Source organism: Topomyia yanbarensis, chromosome 2 (assembly GCF_030247195.1).
Source record: "Topomyia yanbarensis strain Yona2022 chromosome 2, ASM3024719v1, whole genome shotgun sequence".
Classification (NCBI taxonomy): Eukaryota; Metazoa; Arthropoda; class Insecta; order Diptera; family Culicidae; genus Topomyia; species Topomyia yanbarensis.
The window spans coordinates 23744063-23768063 of NC_080671.1; the positions used below are offsets into that span (position 1 = coordinate 23744063).

General features: G+C 37.9%; 1 protein-coding gene across 3 annotated transcripts in view; it reads right to left on the reverse strand.

The window, feature by feature from the left end:
• Positions 1 to 24001, reverse strand: part of LOC131678416 (CUGBP Elav-like family member 2) — a 1026317-nt gene that overhangs the window by 49913 nt on the left and 952403 nt on the right. For all 3 annotated transcript variants that reach the window (XM_058958564.1, XM_058958565.1, XM_058958566.1), the window contains 2 exons: positions 21184 to 21487; positions 13248 to 13415 (listed from right to left, as the gene is read on the reverse strand). In XM_058958564.1, the coding sequence (XP_058814547.1) occupies positions 13248 to 13415; positions 21184 to 21487 (472 nt within the window). The remainder of the gene's footprint in view (positions 1 to 13247; positions 13416 to 21183; positions 21488 to 24001) is intronic.

Genomic DNA, 24001 nt, shown 5'->3' on the forward strand with positions numbered 1-24001 from the left:
ACATAAACGAAACAACTTAAAAACTTCAACCTGCCATCATGGTAACTGTTCAAGACATAAATAGCGACAGTTGAAAAGGGAATCACAAAGTACCACGTGTATCCATTATTACTTCAATGATGAAGGCGACTTTTTTCGTAAAATAAATTCCACATAATCTTGATGTAAACACCACATCTGCTCTCGAAAAAGTTTTATGTTAAAATTAAGAGTTAAGCGACAGAAACAAATACGAGGAACATCCCTTTCTCCAAACTGTTTACTTCACCTGTTTTTTTTCTTCCGGTAACTCTGACCCAAAGATAAAGATTTAATTTAATAAAAATATTATCCTGCGAAAAAGATAAGCCCTGACAGAAGTGTGCCTCCTATCGCGTCAGTCCAGGAGACCTTCACTCGCTGTACCCCGCTGTAGGCTAAATGTTCTTCTTTGTTACGTTGATTTCAGCCCCGGGGGCTGGTGAGTTTAGGCTGTCGCGTGCGCGCTGACAGAAAGACAAATGCGGGACAGAACGAGAAACTTCACAGACTCGACGATTTTTTCTTCCTTCGTTGCCAGCCTGGCTTTCGTGACTGTAAAACGTTTATTACTCCAACACGTGGCACTCTGTTTTCTAGCTGTTTGCGACCGGAGCGGGTGAATGGGCGAATGGACGAACTGAGAGGGAAACCGGCGCGCAATGACGGAAACAGGTACCATTTTTCGCGAGTAGACAACGAGCCTTCACTTCAGCTGTCGGGTGAGAGATTCGTCCTGCCAGCGGCGGAAGAAGGAGACAGGTGAAAAAGTCATAAAACAGATAAAAATGAAATCGTTCATCTTTTATAACTTTTACGATTTGTTTTAATGGGACACTGGGAAGGTGGTTGTGGTGGTGGTGGAATGACAGGATTTTCCTCTTCCGTCTGAGCATTTTTTTTTGGTTGGGAATGACGCTTTTGAGTGGGCTGGACTACTATTACAACATAATGTCAGTGAGACACAGTGAGGGAGAGAGAAAGAATAATGATTTTAATTTCCTGGTGCTCAACAGGGGGAAATAATATCGTGCTGGTTTGTATATTGTTTGTAAATTATCATAAAAATGAGCTAGGAATGTTGATTTGGCTGACAAAAATGAACGAAAATGTAGCCGCCAGAGCGTTATTTTGACAAAGAAGTCACGGAACAATTTAAAATAATTTATTTATCATCAAGATTTGTACTTATTACGTGTTATATTTTAATTGTTTCGGGATGAATTGTATGTCTTTGTTTTTGGCAGGAATAGGTACGATCTTTTTTCTCAGATAAACGGATTGCGTCGCGGGTTTCTTACATAAACCACTTATTTTGCCTAATAAGCTAGCAATATATGTTCCTCCCATCACTCGCTATAACGGTGTTCAAGCAAAACGTATGACTTATGGATTTTAGTGTCTAACTAGCACCAATTTGGTGCTGGTTTGGACTTATCGAACCAGCATTAAGTTGGAGTTAGTTACTGACGATGAGAATCCGAAACACTTAACACCCACACTTTGTTATAAGACCTAATAAAGTCCTTGCGCACAAAAATTTTGTTCTGTCCAAAATTTTTCCCATTTGTTAATTTTGCATTTTTATCAAACCTGAACATTTAAACTGACCTGCATTAAATAATTTCAAATTTGGAGTAACATGGATAGAAATCCGCATTCGGTTCGGATGGGATTGTTTCCGAAACGTAAATCTGACACCAGGGTGTCGACTGAATTTTTGGAATTAACTCTCTATATTTTCTGAGTTTTCCAGAATCCGGATTTTCCAAAAACTTGAGCATCTTTGGAATTTCTTATGTCCAAGAAAAGTTTTATGTCGTCTGTACATGTAAGCACTTTTGGATACTTGAGAATAAAGGCAGTGCAATGTATGTACAAAATAAAAAGAACAGAGTCCAAGTGACAACCCTGTGGTGCGCCAGACGTCGTTCGGATTGGTTCGGAGAGTATATTGTGAAAGCGAACTGTTTGTTCGCGTTTCTTTAAATATCATTCGAGACATTTGAAGAGTATATTTTCAATGCCATATTTTTGCAGTTCGTAGAATAATAATGGCATTTAAATACGGTCGAATGTTTTACTAATTCCGGTATATAAGTTGCCATTGTCAATAACATTCAAAGTAGAAGCTACAAATTCGAAAAGGCTACATGTTGTTGATCGACCCTTAAAAAAATTGAGTGCGTTCAAATAATCGAACAAATTTTCGGACATAAGTCGATTTCAATTTTGACTTTGGGATTCCTACGCGGCTGTGGCCCATTAGGAGGTTGATAACAGTCTATTATCTCACAGAAAAAAATGTTTAGTTTTTGTTATGAATATTGTTCACACTTTGGGGATACACTGGTTTGTATTACATATATCAATTAAAACGATGTTCATGATTTCAGGAGCTTAGTCGCGATTTGCGTAATTTCTCATCACGTTACTATGATATTTTGTTCATGAGTTTACTATCGGATTTTTCTGGTAGAGTAGCATAATTTATGTTCATGATTTCAGGGCGTTAGTTACGGTATCCGTAATTTATATTCACATTTCCGTCATATTTTATTCACGTGTTTCGTGTTGGATTTTTCTGGCAGAGTAGTGTGACTTATATTCATGATTTCAGGATCTTGGGTCACGATTTTTTAATTTCTATTCACGTTATCGTCCTGTACAAAGACTGGTTTTTACCAACAAATTTTTCACCCTAGTGAGAAATTTTGGTTTTTACCAAAATTTCCTCCTTAGGGTGAAATATAGCATAGCACGTTATCGTGTTATTTTAGTCACAAGTAGAGTGATTTGTGTTCATGATATCAGGATCATAGTCATGATTTTTAACATTTTAGTAACAAGTAGTGCAAATTATGATCATGATTTCAGGATCTTGGACCAAAATTTTCTTAATTTATATGCAAGTTATCGTGATTTTTTATTCTTAACCCTCCGGAGATCGCGCAAATGGCTCATTAAACGAGCAGCAACTGGTGCTATATGCCGATTTCGCTAGATTTTCAGAGTGGCGTGCATTTAGTGCGAGTGACGGAAGGATAAGTTCACTTTCGAATCTGACACGCAAAGTAATGAGTCCTGTGCATGTTTAATTACTATCGTGTTTTTGACTCGGAGTAACGTGACAATATGATTTGGTTCATGAAAGCATAACCGATTAGCGGTATGTTATTTTGTGAACTACATCACGAACACGATTTGTGGCTCTAGAATATATATTTGATGCTCGGCGTAGTTTTCGTTTTCTGCCCAGACATCACATTGAACCTTATCAAATGATTAACGATGTTCGAGGTCCTAATGGTTCGCATCTATTACTAGTCGTTAGAAGCTGGACATACCTATCATGAAAAAACTATAATTTTGTGAAACAGTTCACGTGAAAATTTCATGACCATTATGTGTAGGATCATAATTCATGATCCATCTTGAGTGCTGCACATGGTCATGAAAAACCAGTACCAAAAACCCCGATAATACGGACCCATTGTTGGTACCGTAATACCGGTACTGAACAAAAGCCACATGGAAAAAAGCCACATGGAAAAAAATCCGTAAATTCATGAACAAAATGTCACGATTTCGTGAACTGAACGATTTACGCAAATTAGTTCCTGAAATTATGAATAATAAACCTTGTATTCATGAAACTATATGTGTTTTCTAAAAACCAGTTCGCCCCGAATGTATACAGGGCGTTACATTAGAATGTTTGGTTGGGTTACTGTTGTTTTTCCCTGGACACGTTTAGTTTTTGTTAAGATTCTTGTTCATGATTTGGGAATGTACAGTCAACAGTTAAACGTTGCACATGACTTCAAGAACTTATTCGCAATTCCTGTGAATTCTATTCACGTTATCGTGAGTAGAGTGATTCATGTTTTTGATTTCAGGATCTTTGTCACGATTTTAAATATTTTTGTCACGAGTTGTGTGATTTCTGTTCATGATTTCAGGATCTTAGTCGGGATTTTTGTAACTTCTGTTAATATTTTCGTGATATTTTAGTCATGAATAGAGCAATTCATGTTCATGATTTCAGGATCTTAGCCACGATTTTAGATATTTTTGTTACTAATTGTGTGATTTGTGTTCATGTCATGATATTTTAGTTATATTTGTGTTCATGTCATGATATTTTAGTTTAGAGCTTACTTTCAAAAAGTAATGTAATTAATGTTCATGATATCAGCAGTTTTATCATGGTACTCGTAAATTCTCTTCGCCTTATCGTGATCTATTATTTTTTGGTTACTAACGGTTTTTATACTCGGAATAAAGTGACAATATGAACTGGATCATTAAAATAAGACTCCTTTGCGATATCTGGTTCTGTGAACTATATCACGCACACTATTTCGGGTTCTCAGTGCAGTTTTCGTTTCAAATGAATAACGGTGTTCGAGGTCCTAATAGTTTTTTATATCTACTGCTCGTATCTATTACTGGTCGCTAGCAACTGGGTATTTTATGAAAAAGTGAATGGAACAAAAATGATTCCATGAATAATACTCCAAATTTTGTGAAAGAATTCACATAAAAATTTCATTTCCATGTTGCATGAGATTGAAAATGATTAGGGATATCTTCTAAATATCACAAGCACGCAAATAGATACTAGATAGATCGTATAAACCAGTTCACGAATACATGAATAATATTTCATGATTTCATGAACTATTTCACAAGCACGGGTATTGGATCGTAACTAATATATTAAGAATCGTGAAGCAGTTCACGAATACATGAAAATTATATGCAGATTTTGTGAAACCTTTCACGAGCACGGATATTGGTTTGTGGCTAATATATTAGGGATCATGAATTAGTTAACGAGAATTAAATGGATTCATGGATAAAATTCCGAATTTCGTGTAATAGTTCATAGTTTGTGAACTAATGTTCCTATATCTATGACAAAATCACGAGTCAACCTTTGGTTTTATGAACAATATTTATAAAGTTATGAACTAGTTCGCATACTGAGAATCGAATTAAAAAATAACTTGGTGGAAACCGTGACTGAAGTTCACAAAACAAAAACAAATATTTCTACTAATGAAAGCGTTATGCGAGCGTTACTGAAGGTAAATTGAACATAATTATAAAAGCCATGATTTTTGTTCAACGTCATGTTTTCGTAACGTAAAAACGTGATTGTTCCAGAATGCATGGCACTTTATTCACGATTTTCGGAACAATTTTTTTCCGTGCGGTAGCGGAACAAATTTTTTTATGAAAAATATGTGGACTCTCTAGGGGACCCATTTCAAAATATCAGTCTGAAAGGTGACTTTTAATTATATTAATTATCTTCTAGAAAAATCGCGTAGTTTACGCCTTTGCGGGGGAATGAGGTGGTGGAGCCACCATTATAATAGTTCTAGAAGTTAAACTTTACTAACTCCCGTTGTACTGAACGGTATATTTAAATTTCTTTACTAGGTTTGGTCGAAATAAAATTTCAACGATTTTGTATTAAATTTCAAAGTATCCGCATGTAGCGTAAGTGACGTAACAATTTGTATTGATTTTATTTATTAGCAATATTCTGTTTGGTTCCCATTATTTACTGGGTGGCGCATTATAAGACTGGCCTAAGTTACGTCTGTATTTGGTTTGCTCACTAATCTTTATCTATAAAAGAACGAACACCGAATCAGTAACCAACAATTGGCTGTTTCGAATGAAGCAATCTACATTCTTTTGGTAATCGAAAAAGAAAGGAGTCAACAAAACCACCTAGTTTACAGGAAAGTAAGGAGCCTTGGTGTTCATAAGAGAATAGTAGGCAAACCACATTAAGGTCGTAACCAATTTAGGGGAATTATGGTTAAAACCGACTCCTTAAGCTAAACACTTTTTCTAAGTTGCCACAAAACCAATAAAATTATAATTTTTATGCAGAATTCTTCTTCAGAAAATTCTTAACAAGACTTAATTTTTTCAGCGCTTCTAAAAATTAATTTCATTAAAAAATATTGGTTGTAAAACTTGGAAAACAAAGTGACTTTTTGTAAGCACTGCGGGTAAAACCGACACCCCATAGGGGTAAGATCGACACCCCCTTTAATTTATTTTCTCTCCACTTTATTAAAATCTTTATCTTTATTAAAAATGAGATATATGCGTGATTAATAAAGTGTGAGTATGTATGATGCAAATATGTGCTTTTTATTGCTTCATCATGTAGTGAGGGGAAGAAAGTTCGAAAGCGTAGTACTATAAATAAGGGTATTTTATGCTATAGGATTATTTATTGATATGAGTATTTCCAAATAATCCTTGCGCACATCATTGCAACCTCCAGTGTCATTTTATTTCATAAGAGAAGATTTTCAAGCGTTCTACGTTCTGCTAATTGGATTCATTCACTTATAAGTGACACACACACACTTCTTAGTAAAACTATCTTTTTCAGATTTGATTTTTCGGACTCTGATCATCAACGATCTATTGGAGTATACATAATACCATTGTCTCATTGTGATAAAATTCGTCTATGACAAACCAAGAGAACACTAGAAATTCGGTTTGATGACCTTTTTGCAGAAATAGCAAAAGCTTCGTTAGAATCAGATAAGCAAAAATTCCAATTTTTTATTTTTAAAGAGACTTACAAGAAATAAACACAATAAAAGTATTTCTGTGTATTTCTGCTAATACTATAGTGTTCAAATAGGCTAATTGAAGTGTCACAAAGATCCCCAGTATTTTGAAATGAATCGCAACTATACACAACCATCTTAACAGGGTGTCGGTTTTACCCTAACCATAGGGTGTCGGTTTTACCCCAACAGCGCACATTTCTTTATAAAAGCAATTAAAAATATTGAATTTTTCAAACTCGTCTTCAATGCACCTAGTTGATCATAGGACAGGCCGATAATAATAGGTACTGAAAATGGGGTGATTTGAAAAGCTTTCGTTCGGTTAAAACCTTAAAATCTACCAACGAAATTTTACATCCAGACGAGTATGAACGCTGCTGTCGAATGTTTTGTTAATTTTTATGACATTCGGCGCACTAACGTAAATCCAATTTTTCTTCAAATGCTCTAAATAAACGTACTAATAATATTGTATCATTATGAAATGAATCAAAAATTTGATTTCTAGGAAAAGTTGTGGGGTGTCGGTTTTACCCACAGTGTCGGTTTTTCCCACAATTCCCCTACAGCAAAGCGATAATTCCGAGAGGAAATGCGAGCAACCCGCTCTGTGTTACTGCTATTCTCGCCTTGATTTTCTGTTGATTATTATTTTTGCTTCAACCAACTTTTGAAGTCCACGAAAATGGCACCGCGTAGCTTGATTTGAGAGGTCTAGATCTCGAAATAAAAGATGGTATCGCTTATGAAAAATATCTTCTTCTGAAATGAGACACCATTTCGATGACATTACAAACAATAAATATGCTTTTTTGATCAGCACAAATCGATCATCTGAGAATAAAACCATCAGTTTGACCACTTAATTTCACTTTGAGGGGCTTCTCGATTTTTTTGAAAAATATATTCGTGTACCGGTACTTTATCGGTACTACCGGTACTGAGTGCTTCAGTACCACAGTACCGGTTCTCACCAAAAAAGGTTGGTACTAAGAACCTTATGTGCTACGACTCAACCAGCTCACGAACAATGACCAATATTTTATAATTTTGTGAACTATTCCGCGGGCGCACATGGTCAGGTGTGAATATTATACAAGGAGTCATGAGTAGTTCACGTTTCCATGAATATGGTTTCACGTTTTTGTGATCTATTTCTCGAGCATGAATGGTCAGTCGCTAAGAATCATGAACCAGTTCACGTATACGGGGAATAATATTTTTCAATTTCGTGAACTATTGCATAAACTTGAATGGTAAGTCGTGACTATTATACTAGGAATCACTAGTTCACGAATATATGATAAGTATTTTACGGTTTTGTGAACTATTTCTTGAGCATGAATGGTGAGTTGTGACTAATTCGCTAGAAATCATGAGTCTGTGATCGGATGCATGCATAACATTTTCTGATTTTGTGAACTATTTCACGAGTGACTAATGCATGAACTAGTTCACGATGATTGAAAGGACTCATGAATAATATTCCAGGTTTCATGAAATAGTTCACGAGAAACTATGTTTTGATTTTCTGAACTATCTTACAACCACGAAAACCAGATTATGTTCAAGATGTAATTCATCATGAATGAGTTCACGTCGCTTGGCGGGCTCTGAATAATGTTCTAAAAGCTATGAATAAAATCACTACTCAACCTTTGGTTTTATGAATAATACTCATTAAGTTGTGAACTAGTTCACGTACAGAAAATCGATTTGGTAATGGTATTGCGGAATCCATGACTGAAGTTCACAAAACAAAAACAAATATTTCCACAAATAAAAGCGTTATATAGGCGTTACTGAACGGAAATGGGACATAATTATAAAACACATGAGTTTTGTTCGTGGTCCTGATTGTTCGAGAATTGATGGCACTTTATTCACAATTTTGTGAACAAAATTTTCCGTGCTCTCTCCGGACAAAACTAGTATAGAGGCCGTGTGGCATCCGGCGGGTTGAAGAATCTCAACCAAGAATCGATTCACTGGATTCCTACTGCCATGTCGTAAGAGGCTATTGAAAACAGGACTCCTCAAGTCAAGGTGTTTCTCCGTGCCAAAGGCTGAATGGCTGACGGGACTAAAATATGCCAATCGAGCACGGAGTGTCATGGGTCTTGCCCTTGCTGTGTTAAGCGAATCGCTGACACAGTGGACATTTGTTTTTTGCAAATTATGGGGTTCTAATGTTGGTCATGTCCCTAATACCCATGTCGGGGTTTTCTATAGGCGATTTAATGCCAACGTGTTTGTTATCTTCTAGCTGCTGTACGATAAGAGCTTATGATGAAGTGTGTAGTGCTCTGGCCGAGTATGGTTGGAGTAGCACCAATCAGTCCTCAGCATGTACGAGCAGCAACTACGCATCTGTTCCATCTTGTGCAGGAAGGAAAAGCTATCAAAGTATTGATATAAGAACGGTACCATCACGAAGGAAACTTTTATGCTGCAAAACAAATTAACCCCGTCTGCATAACTTTAAAATTCAATAAAAATGACAAGATAAATCCACGTGAAATGCCTCGTGCATGTATACTTGAGAATAGTGCTATTGACGAATCTAAATCCGACTTCACAACTAGCGATATTTGTACTGTCAATATGACTATTGATAACATAGACAGGAAATGCGTCTATTGTTCGGCATATTTTCCGAATTTGATAATTTCAAAAAACTTGATTCATGCTGTGGCAGAAATAGGTTTCCTCTCTTAATCTACAGTGATGAAAATGTCTGTCACATAATGTGGGCACCTCAGATATCAATTTGAATTGATGGAATACTTAAGCATTACACACCTGCATATACTCAATTTAGCAAATCGCCCAGCATTTGCACGATCTGGTGGTGATGAGGTGTTAGATGTAACTCTCTGCTCTGACGGTATTATGCATGAGTTTGGAAACCGGCTCGTACCTAACGAACATGAACCGTCGTTATCTGATCATATATGATCATTTAAATGTATCTGTAGATATCGGCACTTATTCCAAACTACGAAATAGGAGGGTTTGGAGATATGGTTTAATGGGTATTTTCCAACTTTGATTGAAACTCCAAGTGACTTGATGAGGTCCTGGATAAAAACAACTGACTCATAGTAGCAGTATACCAAGAGTCTAATACACTCCGAATTATACGTGTTTCTAGAAGTACCGCTTGATGGAATGCCGAATTTGCTAGACTCGATGTTATGTAGAGCTTGAGATTGCAGACGCAGAGACGGATCGGAGTCATTTAAGTTGGCTCGCGAAGTTTATAGAAACTCCTTTCGATCCTCTGAGCGAAGTGGTTGGAAGAGCCTTTTCACAAATGTCTCAAATCTCAACAAGACTAGTTGATAAAATAAGTTACTTTCAAAATCGAAAGACTTTCATGTCAGTGGAATTATTTAATTATTTATTTATTTATTTATTTTTCACCTGACCTATGTGGTTTACATGAAGTATAGAATGAGAGAAAATCTATTTGCATTAGAAATTGTGATGGAGAATACTCGTACTGCGTAGCTGAAGTACTCAACTGTCTTTTTAACACACACTTTCTTGCATGTACGAAGCAATCGTCGACAAAAGTCCTTGGGTTCTTTCAGGTAGTTATAATCCTTGTGCATTTGCTCGTAGAATTGTGACAACCGAATCAACCAAATAGGCGTTTCGCTACGTATTATTTTCCGGAAAAGATGGAATTATTTCAATTCTACTTCAAAGAGAATATGAACGCTTCAGACATATTTTAAAACAAATGCTTACGTGTAGTCTTGCAACAGAATAAATGCCATTAACGTGGCGGGAAATACTTGTGGAATTTATTCCCAAAAGTGACCGCTTCCTTCTTAAATCAGTGGAACGTTCAATCGATCACTGCATTCGGGATGGTAGCTAGGGTGTATACACGCTGCATGCAATGCATCAGTGCGCTGAAAGAAGTCTATAACGACCCTGTTACACAATGTTGTCTACAACATTGAAGCACTGCAAGTGTTTTTGATAACGTTTTTCTTGAATCCATTTCGAGAGCAGCATGAAATCATGGAGCTTTAAATATATCGCGAACTGGCTGCACGCAATGCTTAGCAACCGACATCTGTGCTTATCGCTAAACCAAGTAGAGATTAAGAAACCGAGTGACTGTGGTTGTTCTTAATGTGGTGTGCGGTAGCCGTTCTTATGGAACTTTGTCGCCGATGGCTTGTTGATCTTACATTTCCGACATATGGGTTCACCGATGATTGTCATGCAATAATAACCACCGACATTTACATTGACACACTTTCTGATTTTATGCAGCAAACCTTGTGTGCTCCTCCATTGCAGTCCTTCTCTGAAATTATTATAGCAGAACCGGTACGTTGAGGTTATTCTTGAGTCAAAATTCGATTGGTCTGCTCACATCCATTTACCAACAACTTCACCGGAGACACAAAGTCTGCATCTTTAATTCCTTCAACATTATTGCTTATTGTTAGTGGATGGCCCGTAAAAGTTAAATACTTATCATAACTTTTATACATTATCCTACATTGCCCATTTTTGCCCGTTCAAAAGTTATTACTATTGAAGCTTTCGCTAATTTTATCAAAAATGATCCAACAATTTCGAAGTCACCAGAGATATACCGACGATCTCTTCTGGAAAAATATGTATCTTGACTAGACGAACAATTCTCTGGAATATCTACGGAAATAGAAATGGTATAAACGTTTTTAAGGGGTCATTCACAAACAACGGGCTACAACTTCGAGTGTACTATTAACAGAGATTTTTGGCCTTCAGTAAAGATGTTAGAAAAAATAAGCTCTTAAATGTTTCTGAAGACTTCTGAAAAATTTATTGCACTTTTTTGGCACTATAGCGTGCTAATAGTAGCATGCAAATCATTTAAATAGAATGAAAAAGTACTTTCTATAACTATCAACGCCATCAACGTTTTCATCGGATTTTCTTTCGGTACAAATATAGCATTTTCACCGGTGGTATTGTGTATCACGCACCAAACAAATCTAACAACATGGTCCGAAAAACTTTATAGAAGACTGAAAATCAAAGTATTCTTTCAAATACCTAAAAAGTAGGACATAACCAATTTGAGGCCTTAGATGGCGGTTTAGAACCTAGGTTTCTTCGAACCATATGTTCACAATACTGTTGTACAACTTTATAAATAATACAATTTTGATTATTCTTTGGGTAGAGTACCCGAAAAAACACAAAATGTTTTTAGTCTTGATGTCTTCAGAAAAGTTGTAGATTATTAACTTTTAAAAATCTTTGCCGAGGATACCACATATATATCACACTTATTTTTAAAGCCTATGTTGTGTTTTTTATGCTTTTATCTCAATTTTTGTAGCCCTCGATCCATGAGTTCACTAACCGTAAAAAATTGATTTTCTTTACTTACACAACAAAAAATTCGCGAGATGCCTTTTAAAGAAAATTGTTCAAAGGATCCAGAAAAGTGCTAGTTTTTAGCGGTAGTACAGTCAAGTATGCATTTTTGTTTTGTGAAATTGAAAGGGCATTTTTCTAAATGCTAGATACAAAACATTTTAATTTTGAAAATTCTAATACCATCGTTTTTCCCAGATATTTTTACATAAAAACCACTTATAATCTCAACATAATTTGATTCAATCAGGAGATACGAAGCTTTGAAAGAAAAACTTTAATTATTCCATATAAATTGCAGATTTATGGGCCAATGGAACTTTGTGTGAACTTATTATACTCAACTTGGTTTTTTCCCGTTGGGAACGTCAATTTTATACGAGAAATTGGATCGGCTCAAATTAGATTTAAAATCGGTGTTTTAATGTTATAATGAGAAAAATATATGTATTGCGAGGAAACCCACTTTTAATTTTCACTTGCACTGTCGTTCGTATTTTTTCTAGATTTCTTGACCGGTTTCCATCAAAAAAACATCTCGCTGATTGATTCTAGAGTTAATAATACCGGAGATGTAATCAAAAGAAAATCAAGATTTTGACAATCTGTAAAAAGGGCGGAAGCGCCCGTGAGCCAAGGGATGGTTCAATCAACACAAATTTTTTATATTGTCCATAGTTGAACAATTTCTTGAAAAATGGTTCAAATCCGTGTATGCCGATACCAGGTTTGCACTTTTTTATGAAAGACCCATATGTATATGACTACACAATTCCTTTTTGGTTTGGCTTTTATTATTGGTTATAGTGCAGCTTATTTATTTTTACGAAAATAACATTTTTCATGGTTAGATATCGACAAACGCAATTTAAAATCTCTTTCATATCTCACTTGCAGAATTTGAATGTAAAACGGTTAACCAAACCCAACGCCACCATTTAAATGTTGAGCTGAACCTCCCCAGGAAAGATTCTCCCCAAAACCAATTAAGTGGAAGAAGCGATCACCTAACACCGGAACTGAAGTGACAGACCTCTTACCGACACGGCAGACGCGGAGTAGATCAAAACAACCGGGCAACCCGCGGAATGGTTAGTGTATGTGTACCGAAGGAAGAAGACACATAATACGACCGACCGACCAACCGGAATGGAAGGCAGTTCAATGCCACCGTCGCGTCGCGTCGCATCAGCCAGGTTCGGGTTATATTGTACTTACACAGTGAGGTCGCTGCGTTGGTTAAGGCCGCGCTGGGCGTCTGAGCGGCGGCTGCCTGTAGCGAGGGCTGCGTCATGGCTGCCAGCGTAACCAGGTTCTGCATCGACAGCGGACTCAACAGTCCGGCCGCGGCTGCCGCCGTTGTGGTGTCCGTCTGAGCACCGAGACCTGCAATGGACAATGATTATGTAAGTAAGGATGGTTTTGCGTGAATAAATAAGATAAATGACTTGTCGATGAGAGTTAGCTGTCAGTGTGTGTATGTGTGGAGGTGTCTACGATGGGTGTCCTTTTGCGGACTTGGATGTGTACGGAAAGGCGTCATTGTGGATGAGGCCATTGTCGCTATGGAACATGACGTGTAAGCTGTTTGTTCCGTTTCCTCCTCATTCATTCATCTTCGTCAGCTTAAACGACATTGTCCGAACGGGCCGTATGCAGCGACCAAAAACGATTGATCGATGAATAGAAATTATTTTTCCCAAAAAAATACTAATCTAGTAACAGTGTTAGGATTTCTAACACCTTCAACAATATAGATTTGAGTTGGTCCCGAGTTATACTCATAGGTGCATAATGCCGGGAAAAAGGGATGAAAGTTCCCGAAAGGATCTCCCTATACGCATTCATCACACAGAGAATGACGGGAGGTTTGATACCTTACGGCGATGAAAAAGATCCCCTAATGCGGTGCGTGTAAACGTCGAACAACGTCGCTGCCACCACTAACCGCAGAAGAGCGCACAGAACGAGCCACACAGTATTTACGAGCTAGCACACAAACGATTGACCGATGGGTAATTTGTCACCACCGACCGAGCGAGCGAGCAGTTGCTGCTGGTTGGACTTTTCTTGGTCGGTATATTCCTGTTAAGTCCAAACCACCGACACGTGTGCGTGCAAATTGGTGATGGTGGCGGCAACGGAGGGGGTGTTGCTGGTGGCATATCAGCCACCGAACAAGCCATCAAGAGAATGCGAAAAAATCAGCCCTGACGGACGGTTTATAATGGTAGTAAATCATTCTTAATTCCCATTTTGGTTCCTCTTCCTTGGGAGACCGCTCCTGGAGAAAAGGGCGGCAGCAAAAGCTAATGCCAACCGGAGCGACAACTTCGGAACGTGGTCCTTTCCTTACTTCTGACTAGATGGAAAAGTTTGGCCAGCCAAGTTATGCAATTAATAGCGTGGTGGTGAGTAATGGCTTTTTTGTTTCCAAAGGGCAATTTGTTCCACAGTTTGGTACCGCCGCCGGATTACGCGGATTAGCTATTAGGCGATTAGAAAGAAGCAACGGTTGGACGCGCTCTGTGACAAGCTAAACAAATTGTTTGCCTAATCTCGGTGAGTTGGGTTTGCCTGCGAAGAAGAAAATTTAATTGATGCAAAGTCAAAGCTGATTTTGAGAAGACGGATTGAGCCAATGTTGTAAGTGGGGTTAGGCATTTCTTGGAACGTATGGATCCGCCTATGTGCTTTTCCGGTAAAGAAATGCCGAGGGTTTATCGACTGTGGGAGTAATTGAATATTTTGGCAGCATAATGTTCAAAAGGATGTGCTCATTTTACCAAATGCCGGTTGATCGATCGCCATTTGCCCGATTGTCGTTAGGTCGAAAGGGTCAATCAACCGAATTGGTTATTTAGATAACCAATTTCGGTTAGACGAGCGCAATTAGACCGTGTTCTTTGGTCGAATGAGACAGACCAAATGGTGTACTAGGTGCTATTTGGCCGAAAACGATACAGGAACAAATGTTCTTACAAAACTATCATTCGACCGAATAATAGGTATATAGTTATGAACTAATAAGTATTCAGCATAATTAATAAGCACCTTAGAGCATCAGTGTGTTCATTTTGTAAGCCATTTTCGCGATTTCCAATCTTTTCTGTGACTATTTTTCCTATTTTGATCGTGAACTGTATTTCTACATGGTTTACGAAAGCTACACATTAGTAGGTACCAATAGTACCCTTTTCAATTGAATTTTGAACAAACTGGGTTTTTTCAACGAGAAGCAGAGGAAAATTTTACCGATATCAAATTGCTACTCAACTATAGTTGAGTAATGGGTAATATGCTACTGGTTGAAAAACAAGGCTTTCAAAGTTTAGATTTACCGCTGTTCTCGCAACCTCCTTTTTAAAAGGCAAATATGCCTCTTCCACTACTCTGCGATCAACGCCAATGATGTCGATGTCACCCGCGAAGCCAAGAGACAGCTTTAAGATAACCTTGTACATATTTTCGTAAATAAATTATATTTCCAAGTTCTTTAAAAACTCAAGCGTTTCTCACATAATAACTAAGAAAATCCCAGTGAGAAGTTGAAACTCAGAGACATACTAAAGTTTCTTATCCAATGTGGTAAAGAGCTTTAGGCTTACTCGCAGGCGAGTTGAACTATTTGCGAGATTAACTTACCTGCTGTTTGTTTTTGTTTTGTGTTATTTTTCCCACCCTTCCAGTTCAAGTTCCCCACACCTCCTTCTCCTTTCCTTCCGCTCAGGAAATGATGAATACACACGGCAAGGCACAAATTCCCGACTACATCCGCGGAACGTACCATTTAAGCCAATAAATTCTGATTCCTGATAAGTGAACAGTGTCGCTAACAATAGGAGTATTTCCCGAACTCTGTAAATCCTCCTTCATGTTTCCAGTTCACGAAAAAGGTGATAAAAAGGTAGTTGACAACTACCGTGGTATTACAACGCTAAGCGCAGTTCCTAAGCTGTTTGAAATGGCTGCGTTGGAACCCATCTCCAGCCACTGCAAACAGTATATCTCCGAGACTCAGCATGGATTTATACCGAAACGTTCAACATCTACGAACCCTCTGTCGTTCACAACATATGTGACAGATGCCATGTCGGACGGCCTTCAAACTGACGTTATCTACACGGACTTTTCAGCTGCTTTTGACAAGATTAATCACGCTATTGCAGTGGCAAAGTTAGATAGACTTGGCTTTGGTACTAATATTCTCCGTTGGATGCAATCGTATCTCAGTGATTGTCGTCTAGCAGTCAAGATTGGTGATTGTGTATCCTAAGAGTTCTTCGCTTCATCTGGTATTCCGCAAGGCAGCCATCTCGGTCCATTGATGTTTCTTCTGTATTTCAACGACGTCAACTTTTGTTTAGAAGGATCACGGTTGTCTTTCGCCGACGACTTCAAGTTATACCATAGAATCTGGAATACTGATGATGCAGCTTTCCTTCAACGCCAACTGGTAACCTTTGCGGAATGGTGTGAGATCAACCGAATGACCCTAAACCCCAAGAAATGTACGGTCATTACGTTCTCGAGGAAAAAAAACGCCAATTCGATTCGATTACTGTCTTACCACGATTGACAGAGCGAATTGTGTCAAAGATCTCGGAGTTTTTATCGATGAACAACTGACGTTCAAACAGCATATCAGCTATATTGTCGCAAAGGCATCACGCTGTTTGGGGTTCATAATGAGAATATATAAGCACTTTTCAGATATTTACTGCTTGAAATCTCTCTACTGTTCGCTCGTTCGATCAACTCTGGAATATTGTTCAGTTGTGTGGAACCCTCATTATCTCAACGGTTTTCATCGCATTGAGACAGTTCAGCGCAGATTTGTTCGCGCCCTTCGCAATAATTTATTCCTCCGATTACCTCTTCGCCGGATTAACTATGGAGTAAACGGTGCCATCATTGGTTTGCAGCGGACCTTCAACAGAGTGTCATCCGAGTTCGATCTTCACATTCCACGTAGCAGATTACAATTTGACTTTTTAAATAGATTAAGAATTTATCATTAGGACCACACTGTGTCTGTTGATATTAATTATAAATAAATAAATAAATAAATGAATAAATAAACAGTTTTTGTTCAAACGTATATTATTGTATTGCGTGACGAATTATACAGACAATTGTATCCTAATTTTGAGGAATAACGAACGTACACTATTTTCCGGAACCTATGAGAACTTGCAATGTTTTGGACAAGCGAAATATTGAGCTATGGATGTAACGTTTTCGATCGCATCCAGTTTGTTTCGCTAACTTGCCGCAGTATATGGAAGAATTTCGCGTTTTAACTTTTGCGATATCAAGAATACAATCATTGAACTGCAAAATATGGGAAGAAATGATTCTAGAAGCAACAAAATTTACATGTTCATTGAATAAAAAATTGTAAAATTTTCCATTCTTTATTTCATGAGCTGTTCTTCAAGGCAAATATTTTCTTCTTGGACAGTTGCAACAGTGTGATATCCATCCCTAAATTCAAATTCAAATATAGATTTGAAACAAACATGTTGAGCATTTTTGTCATATGTACTTCTATTGTGACTTTACCTATGTCACAGCCTGTTGCTTTGGCTTGAATGATGAGAACGAAAATGAAGTTTCGCTTCACTTTAACACACGAGATGACATTTTAGCCGTTCTGTAATTGTATTGTTCCTAAGGATCAAATCAAACATATGTTTGCGCAATTCATAGACTGTATGTTGAATAATTAAGACAAGTTGAGATTGTTCATGTCAATCTCATGGTCTGTTTCTTTTATTTGAGCAAAGTTTTCTTCAAGGTTATATACCAGAATGGAATATTGCTCAAGTTTGGCCGACTTCCAGCGCAATTCTACAAGATCAAAACAGTACAAGCATTCATGCTCAAACCACCCAACACTATCACCGACGAAAAATAAGTTTATTTAAGTAATACACCAACAAGATAATTTATGCCTAACGTCCATAATGTCAATCGTCCATTATGCCAAACGTCAATTATGCCTAGCTTATGATATGCCTAACGTCAATCAAGCTTAGTGAAGAACGGTTGAGACCCCGATGGGATTTTCGGTCGTATACTAACAGGAAAGGGAGAAATGGAAAAACGTCTGTTTTCCATCTTAGGAGCGGCTTGAAACAGCGCCTGTCCCGAAACGGGCAGCAGAAGTAGAAACGCGGTGCCTATATCCAAGATGGCAGTCCCATCACGAGACTTGATACCGTAGCCCTGGTAAGGCGGCATGCCGGATAAACCACCAAACAAACCCGGAAAATGTAACAATAGGTGTAGGATGGTTTACTAGCTCACCAACTGATAATACAGTGTTAACATTCTTCTGGTAGCATTGTTCAACGTCTATCTTCTATGATGTAATCTACTTCAAACAATTATAAACGTACTGTTAGAGATGTTCATTTTTATGAATTGGTATCTGTATTACTATGTTGGCCATAATGTATTGGAAGTAAAGCTATGGTTTAAGCTTAGTTCCAACTTCAAACCCAAATGTAATTAATTGACTCCGAATACATTTCATCAGTTTAGCTCATTCGATATGATGTTCTAAAACAGAAGAGCTTAAGAAATGTTTCTTAGTAAAATACGTTCACGTGAGCTACAATTTACTCTTAAATATTGATTTTACACTGATATAATCCTGTGTTACGGAATTATGTTTAAAAATGGATTTTGAAGTGTGTAGGAGTTTGTCGCCGAATGTGAGCCGGGTTTAGTTTTTTGTTCGAAAATTTTGCTTCCATCATTTGTAGACTAAGTTCCGTATACCGTTCGAAAGGTGTGACAAATACCTAATTTTCTAGCGGGACCTTTCGCTTGACTAGGGGTTTGCTCAGGAACATAAATTGTGTCTCCGTTTTTTGGAGCTAGCGTCTATCTAGCGCTAGCTTAGTCCTGTCACTAAGTTAGTGTCGTATTCTGATGAGACAAAGTCGAATCGCAAATTCCATAACTAATTTACCTAATTTTTAGCTGAATACAGTAACTTGAATCAACAAGTTGAAACAAAAAAGATAAAGGCAATTATCTGACATGTTTTCGCTGTCAAAAAAAATATGTCCTCGGTTGTTGCCTACCTAGAAAAATTAACTACAAATATAAAATTGTGAAGTGTAACCAAAGCAGATTCACAGTTCAAAAACTTTTATTATTTTTCTGCGTCTCTAAGAAGCAGAAATTCAATATTGGATGAATCATTCAACATTTCAATCATAAAACACCCAAGGAAGAATCGCTATTAACACATTTGAAATAACAATCTAGCGACATTTAAAATGGGCTGGCCGCATACGTGTTTTGTATAGCGCTTTCTCTCTTGCTTCCTTTCTCGCCATCATTTTGGCAATGTTCTTGGGAGTAAAAATACTGCTTTCCATGGGTTTTCGACCACGTTTTGACGGCTTTTCCTACATACCTGCTTACAATGAGTTTATTTGAGCAAATACCGAAGCAAAGCTAGAATCTTGTGAACTGCTGGGGTCACGAAACTTGCTCTGAATTGAATGACCAGTTGCTTCAAACGAGGTTTTTCAAGGTGGCCCACGCCAGGGTATAAAAAGGGGATCCATAACTAGGGATGACGACATTTAAACAACGCCATTCCCTTTTTTCATTCACCCAAAGCTTTTACAAAAAAATCTTTAACATTTTTTTTACTTGGGCATAGTCTCGAATCGCTAGCAAAATGTACACGTCACAAATCGCGGGGGCTCACAACTGGGGACACTCCCCTAAACCAATAGGTGTTTTGTTATCTATTACAAAAAGTCACCTAAAACAAAACACTCAAAGTGAGTTGCACATCTATTTTGTAACACATTCTTCCAATTATACCCTTATTTCGACTATTGGCAATGCTGCCCAGTTAAAAAATCTAATTTCATTTTACATGCACCAAAACCCACCCAACGCTTGCTAATCGGTTCCGTTCTACGAAACTCTGGACCGAAATGAAGAAAAAATCTGATATCGAAAATTCCATCGCTGATGGCGAAAGGACACGCTTTAATGGGCGAATCGTGCCTGGTTACTGAGCCACCCGACGCACAGTGGTCTAAAACGGAGAACAGGTGTTCAAAAGTAAATATTGCATTTTCGTTAAATGAAGTCTTCATACAAGTTTGGCATCGGATTGAGAGTCGAACCTGCACTGAAATCGTTTCAAGAGTTTCGGGGAAAGTACATATCTCTCGAAGAAAATAGAGATGTGCTGTTTTAGAGATGTCTTCAACAAAGATGCTCCAAATGAACTCATATACAATAATATCGCAAAAGATTTTTTCAAATAGTTTATTAGAATAAATTCCCAAAATGAAGCTTTAGCCTTGACAAAAATTTAGACACTCATCGCAAAAAAGTGATATACAATTCAATAAAATGTTCCAGAACCACGAAAAGCCAGATAACATTGATGGTCTCCTTTTTTCAAATCCGGGACAAATGTGCGACGTGGCGTTACAGAAACCTGGACTGAAGAAGCAAGGTTCCGGGTGTGGCACGCAAAGCGTAGTGCTAGGGGGTGGTAGCGGCCCTTTTTCGATCCGACCCACATCGGGCTCAATGCTGGATAGTTCTCGACCAAGCGCGACGGGGGGTCACTTTAATTGAATCACGAAAAGGTGATTAGAATTCCAGATAACAACCGGTAGCAGCAACTAAGTGTACAGACTGCTAACCAGACCCCCGGGTAGGTCGATTAGCTTTAAGAAAATCGATAGAATCTCTGCGGTGCGGGTTGGACGGAGACGGCCGGATGTCGATGGCTAATGTGGATCCTTCTAAACTGATTGGCTGGATTCGATTGGAGTGAATTGTTGGAATCGAGCTATGCAGTAATTGTTCTTCGTCTGATGTGATCAAACCAACTATCGTGCGTCCTCTTCCCCGCAGTCGCTTTGTACATAGGTGTGAACCCTTTGTTTTTAGTTGCTTCGTGCGGGAAACCGCGCTTATCGCAAGCTAAAATTGACTTGCTCGCGGAAAACCGAGATTAAAATTAATTATTCGGAGTAAGGAAATTTTTCACTTTGTGGTGAAAGGGTTAGGAAATCGCTTTGTACTCTGAACAGTTCTTGTTCTAATGGAATAGAAAATGATTGATTCGAGTCTCGGTTAATTAGTGAAAGCGTCTTACCTTGCAGAAATTGCTGCTGCTGGGCCACTGCCTGTAGCTGCTGCAGAAGCGTCAGGGATGCCGGTGAAATCGCATCGGCCGCTAGGAACGGTGTCTGCTGCTGCGGTGGGTTCGGATGATGGCCGGTAGCCGGGGCCGTCATGGGTGTCACCGACTGTGTGATCGGCTGATTGATGCCGGCAATGCTCCACAGGTTCGACTGCATCTGCTGCATCCGTTTGGCGTCCTTGTCCTTTTGCGTATCGGCAAACTTAACCACCAGCGGCGCCGAGCAGCCTTCCATCGTTTTGCTCTGGTGCAGCGACTGCGGGAGAAAGTGAAATGGTTTCGATTGAGTAAGTTTGTGTATGTGTGTGCGCCGGTGATTTTATGGTCGGAGCAGGAAGATTTATAAACCGAAGCGAGTTGCTATATTCGATTACTAAAAGTGCTGAAACGGGTGGCTCCTAATGTGATTGCTATTGGAATGGATTGAATGTGATGAACTCGCTATCAAAGTTCATAAACTCAGAGATTTGTCCGATTAAATTTTGTTGACAAACCGCTGACATCGACCGAGATATTGCTTTTCGTACGAAAAGAACACGCTGGATTGTTTCACACAGACTGTTTCTTGTAGGAACTACAGAAATGGATGTTTATTTTCGTAGTACACAAGAGTAAAGAAAAGTAATAAAAACTCTCCGAAGAAATATTTAATGGTTAAACTTCACTCCATTAACTGCTGGCATAGCTGCCAACAGCAGACCAAGAGAAAAGCAACAATTGGCTTCCCATCCTCGGTTTTAGTTGAACTTGTCGCTTGTCGCCACTTAATCTGTTGGCTTGTGTTTGTTGGTTTTTCGTTTCTGAAATAACACGTTCGACTAAAATAGAACGGGCTTCTCTTATGATGCCGCAGGTTCCTTAGCAGAATTATCGATTTTTAAAGTATTTCTAAAAGGTCGAAACTAGCAAAAGGCAAAATGTAATGAAGAGTCAAATGAACGACAGTTATAACGAAAAACAAGGTTATAAACAACAAAAGTTAATTCATTCCATTTCTTTTTTAATTTTTTCTAATAACGTAATTAGTTTTTGTCTCAGAAAACCTTTCGGTCTGTTCTAAATTTATAAATTTTTATGGCATATATGTATCATGAAAATATTTGGTTGGAATTAATACGAACTACATCACTTTTATCCTTCTTTATGACATGAGCTGTTGTTTTAAAGAGTTGTTCTTATGTAATAATTATTCCTTCTATTGTTTTGATTGTGACACCTACGAACATGTTGAATTATAATGGGAACTTAATTATTGATAGTTTCACTCTACTTTGTATTATTATTCTTTTTAGCATGATCTGTGTTTGAAACGACAGGACTCTTGCCAACCCAACCAATAGTTGGCAGCACGCTTTCCAAATGTAATTAATCTTCTACGTTCACAAGGTTATCTAATTAAGCAAACTTACATTTTCAAATGTATCATTAGTAGAGTATAGTGATTTGCAAAAGGTTGATTTTTCACGACAATTGTTTTCACTAATAAATTACAAGGCCTACAATAATGTGGCCAATAAGTGGCATTTTTCCAATACCTTTATTTGACAAGGCATTTGTAAAAGCTTTTTTTCGCTGGAGTTTTTTTTACATAGTATGTTACAGAGTAATTTGTCTAAAATTATGATAATTATTATAATGTTAAATTAGTTTGGAATTTCGTCTTATCAGAATCCGACACTTAGTGACAGGACTAAGCTAGTGCCGGATTGACACTCCAGCTCCAAAAACGAAAACACCATTTGTGTCTTTGAGCAAACCCTTAGTCCTGCGTGATACCCCGCCAGAAAAGGAGTTCTGATTAAGCTGATGAGACTCCTTTTCTTGTGGGACATCACGCAGCAGTATTAAGGGTTTGCTCAAAGACACAAATGGTGTTTTCGTTTTTGGAGCTAGCGTCAATCTAATTGGGATGTGCTCTTCACGATATTCAGTGCACGACCAAATAACATGCTCAATGTCATGGTAGTTCTCTCTGCAAGCAAAATGATTACCCTCTGCGAGTTCAATACGGCGGCGCATCTAAAGTATATTGATTGGACATGAGCTGGACATCACACAGATAAAGTACAAGTACCCCTACTTACATGCAAACCCTTTGCAATGAGTGGCACTCAGCAAACACACCGAATTGTTATAGTGTCAGTTATAGTCTTATACAAGCAATGCTAAAGTCAACATTTTTTTTAAATTATACTATAGAAAGTTAGAAAAAACACTAAGCATGCAAAGTTATCAAGCTCACAAAGTGTAATCAGACTATGACCAACCCCATTGACAAACTAGCGGAAAATCCGGCGACCACCTATTATCTTCCATCAATTAGGTAGTTATAGAATTTGTGCCACTCAAACCGTGTGGAACAAAAGGCTATATTCTCGACAAACATATGATTACGGCGCAAAAACCAACTGTCCAAATTTGCTTTTAAAGGAAATTCCGGACAAATCGTTACTGATCGAGCATAATTCACAGCAGTAAATGAAAAGAAAATATTTCTCTTTTGTGTACTACCAAAATCTGTGATTGGCGAGTAACGGTTTGTCCGTAATTTTCACCCAAAGTGAATTTTGACAGTTGGCTTATGCGCCCTAATCATATGTTTGTCTAGTATTGATCGTACATTTGTTTTATAATCCTTTGCAAATATTTGAGTTTTGTTACCCAATGTCGACGCATATAGACCTTTTGTAACATTCAACCATTTGTTATATCAGACTTTTTGGTTATTCGACGTTTCCTTATATTCAATATTCCTACCAATTTATTCTTT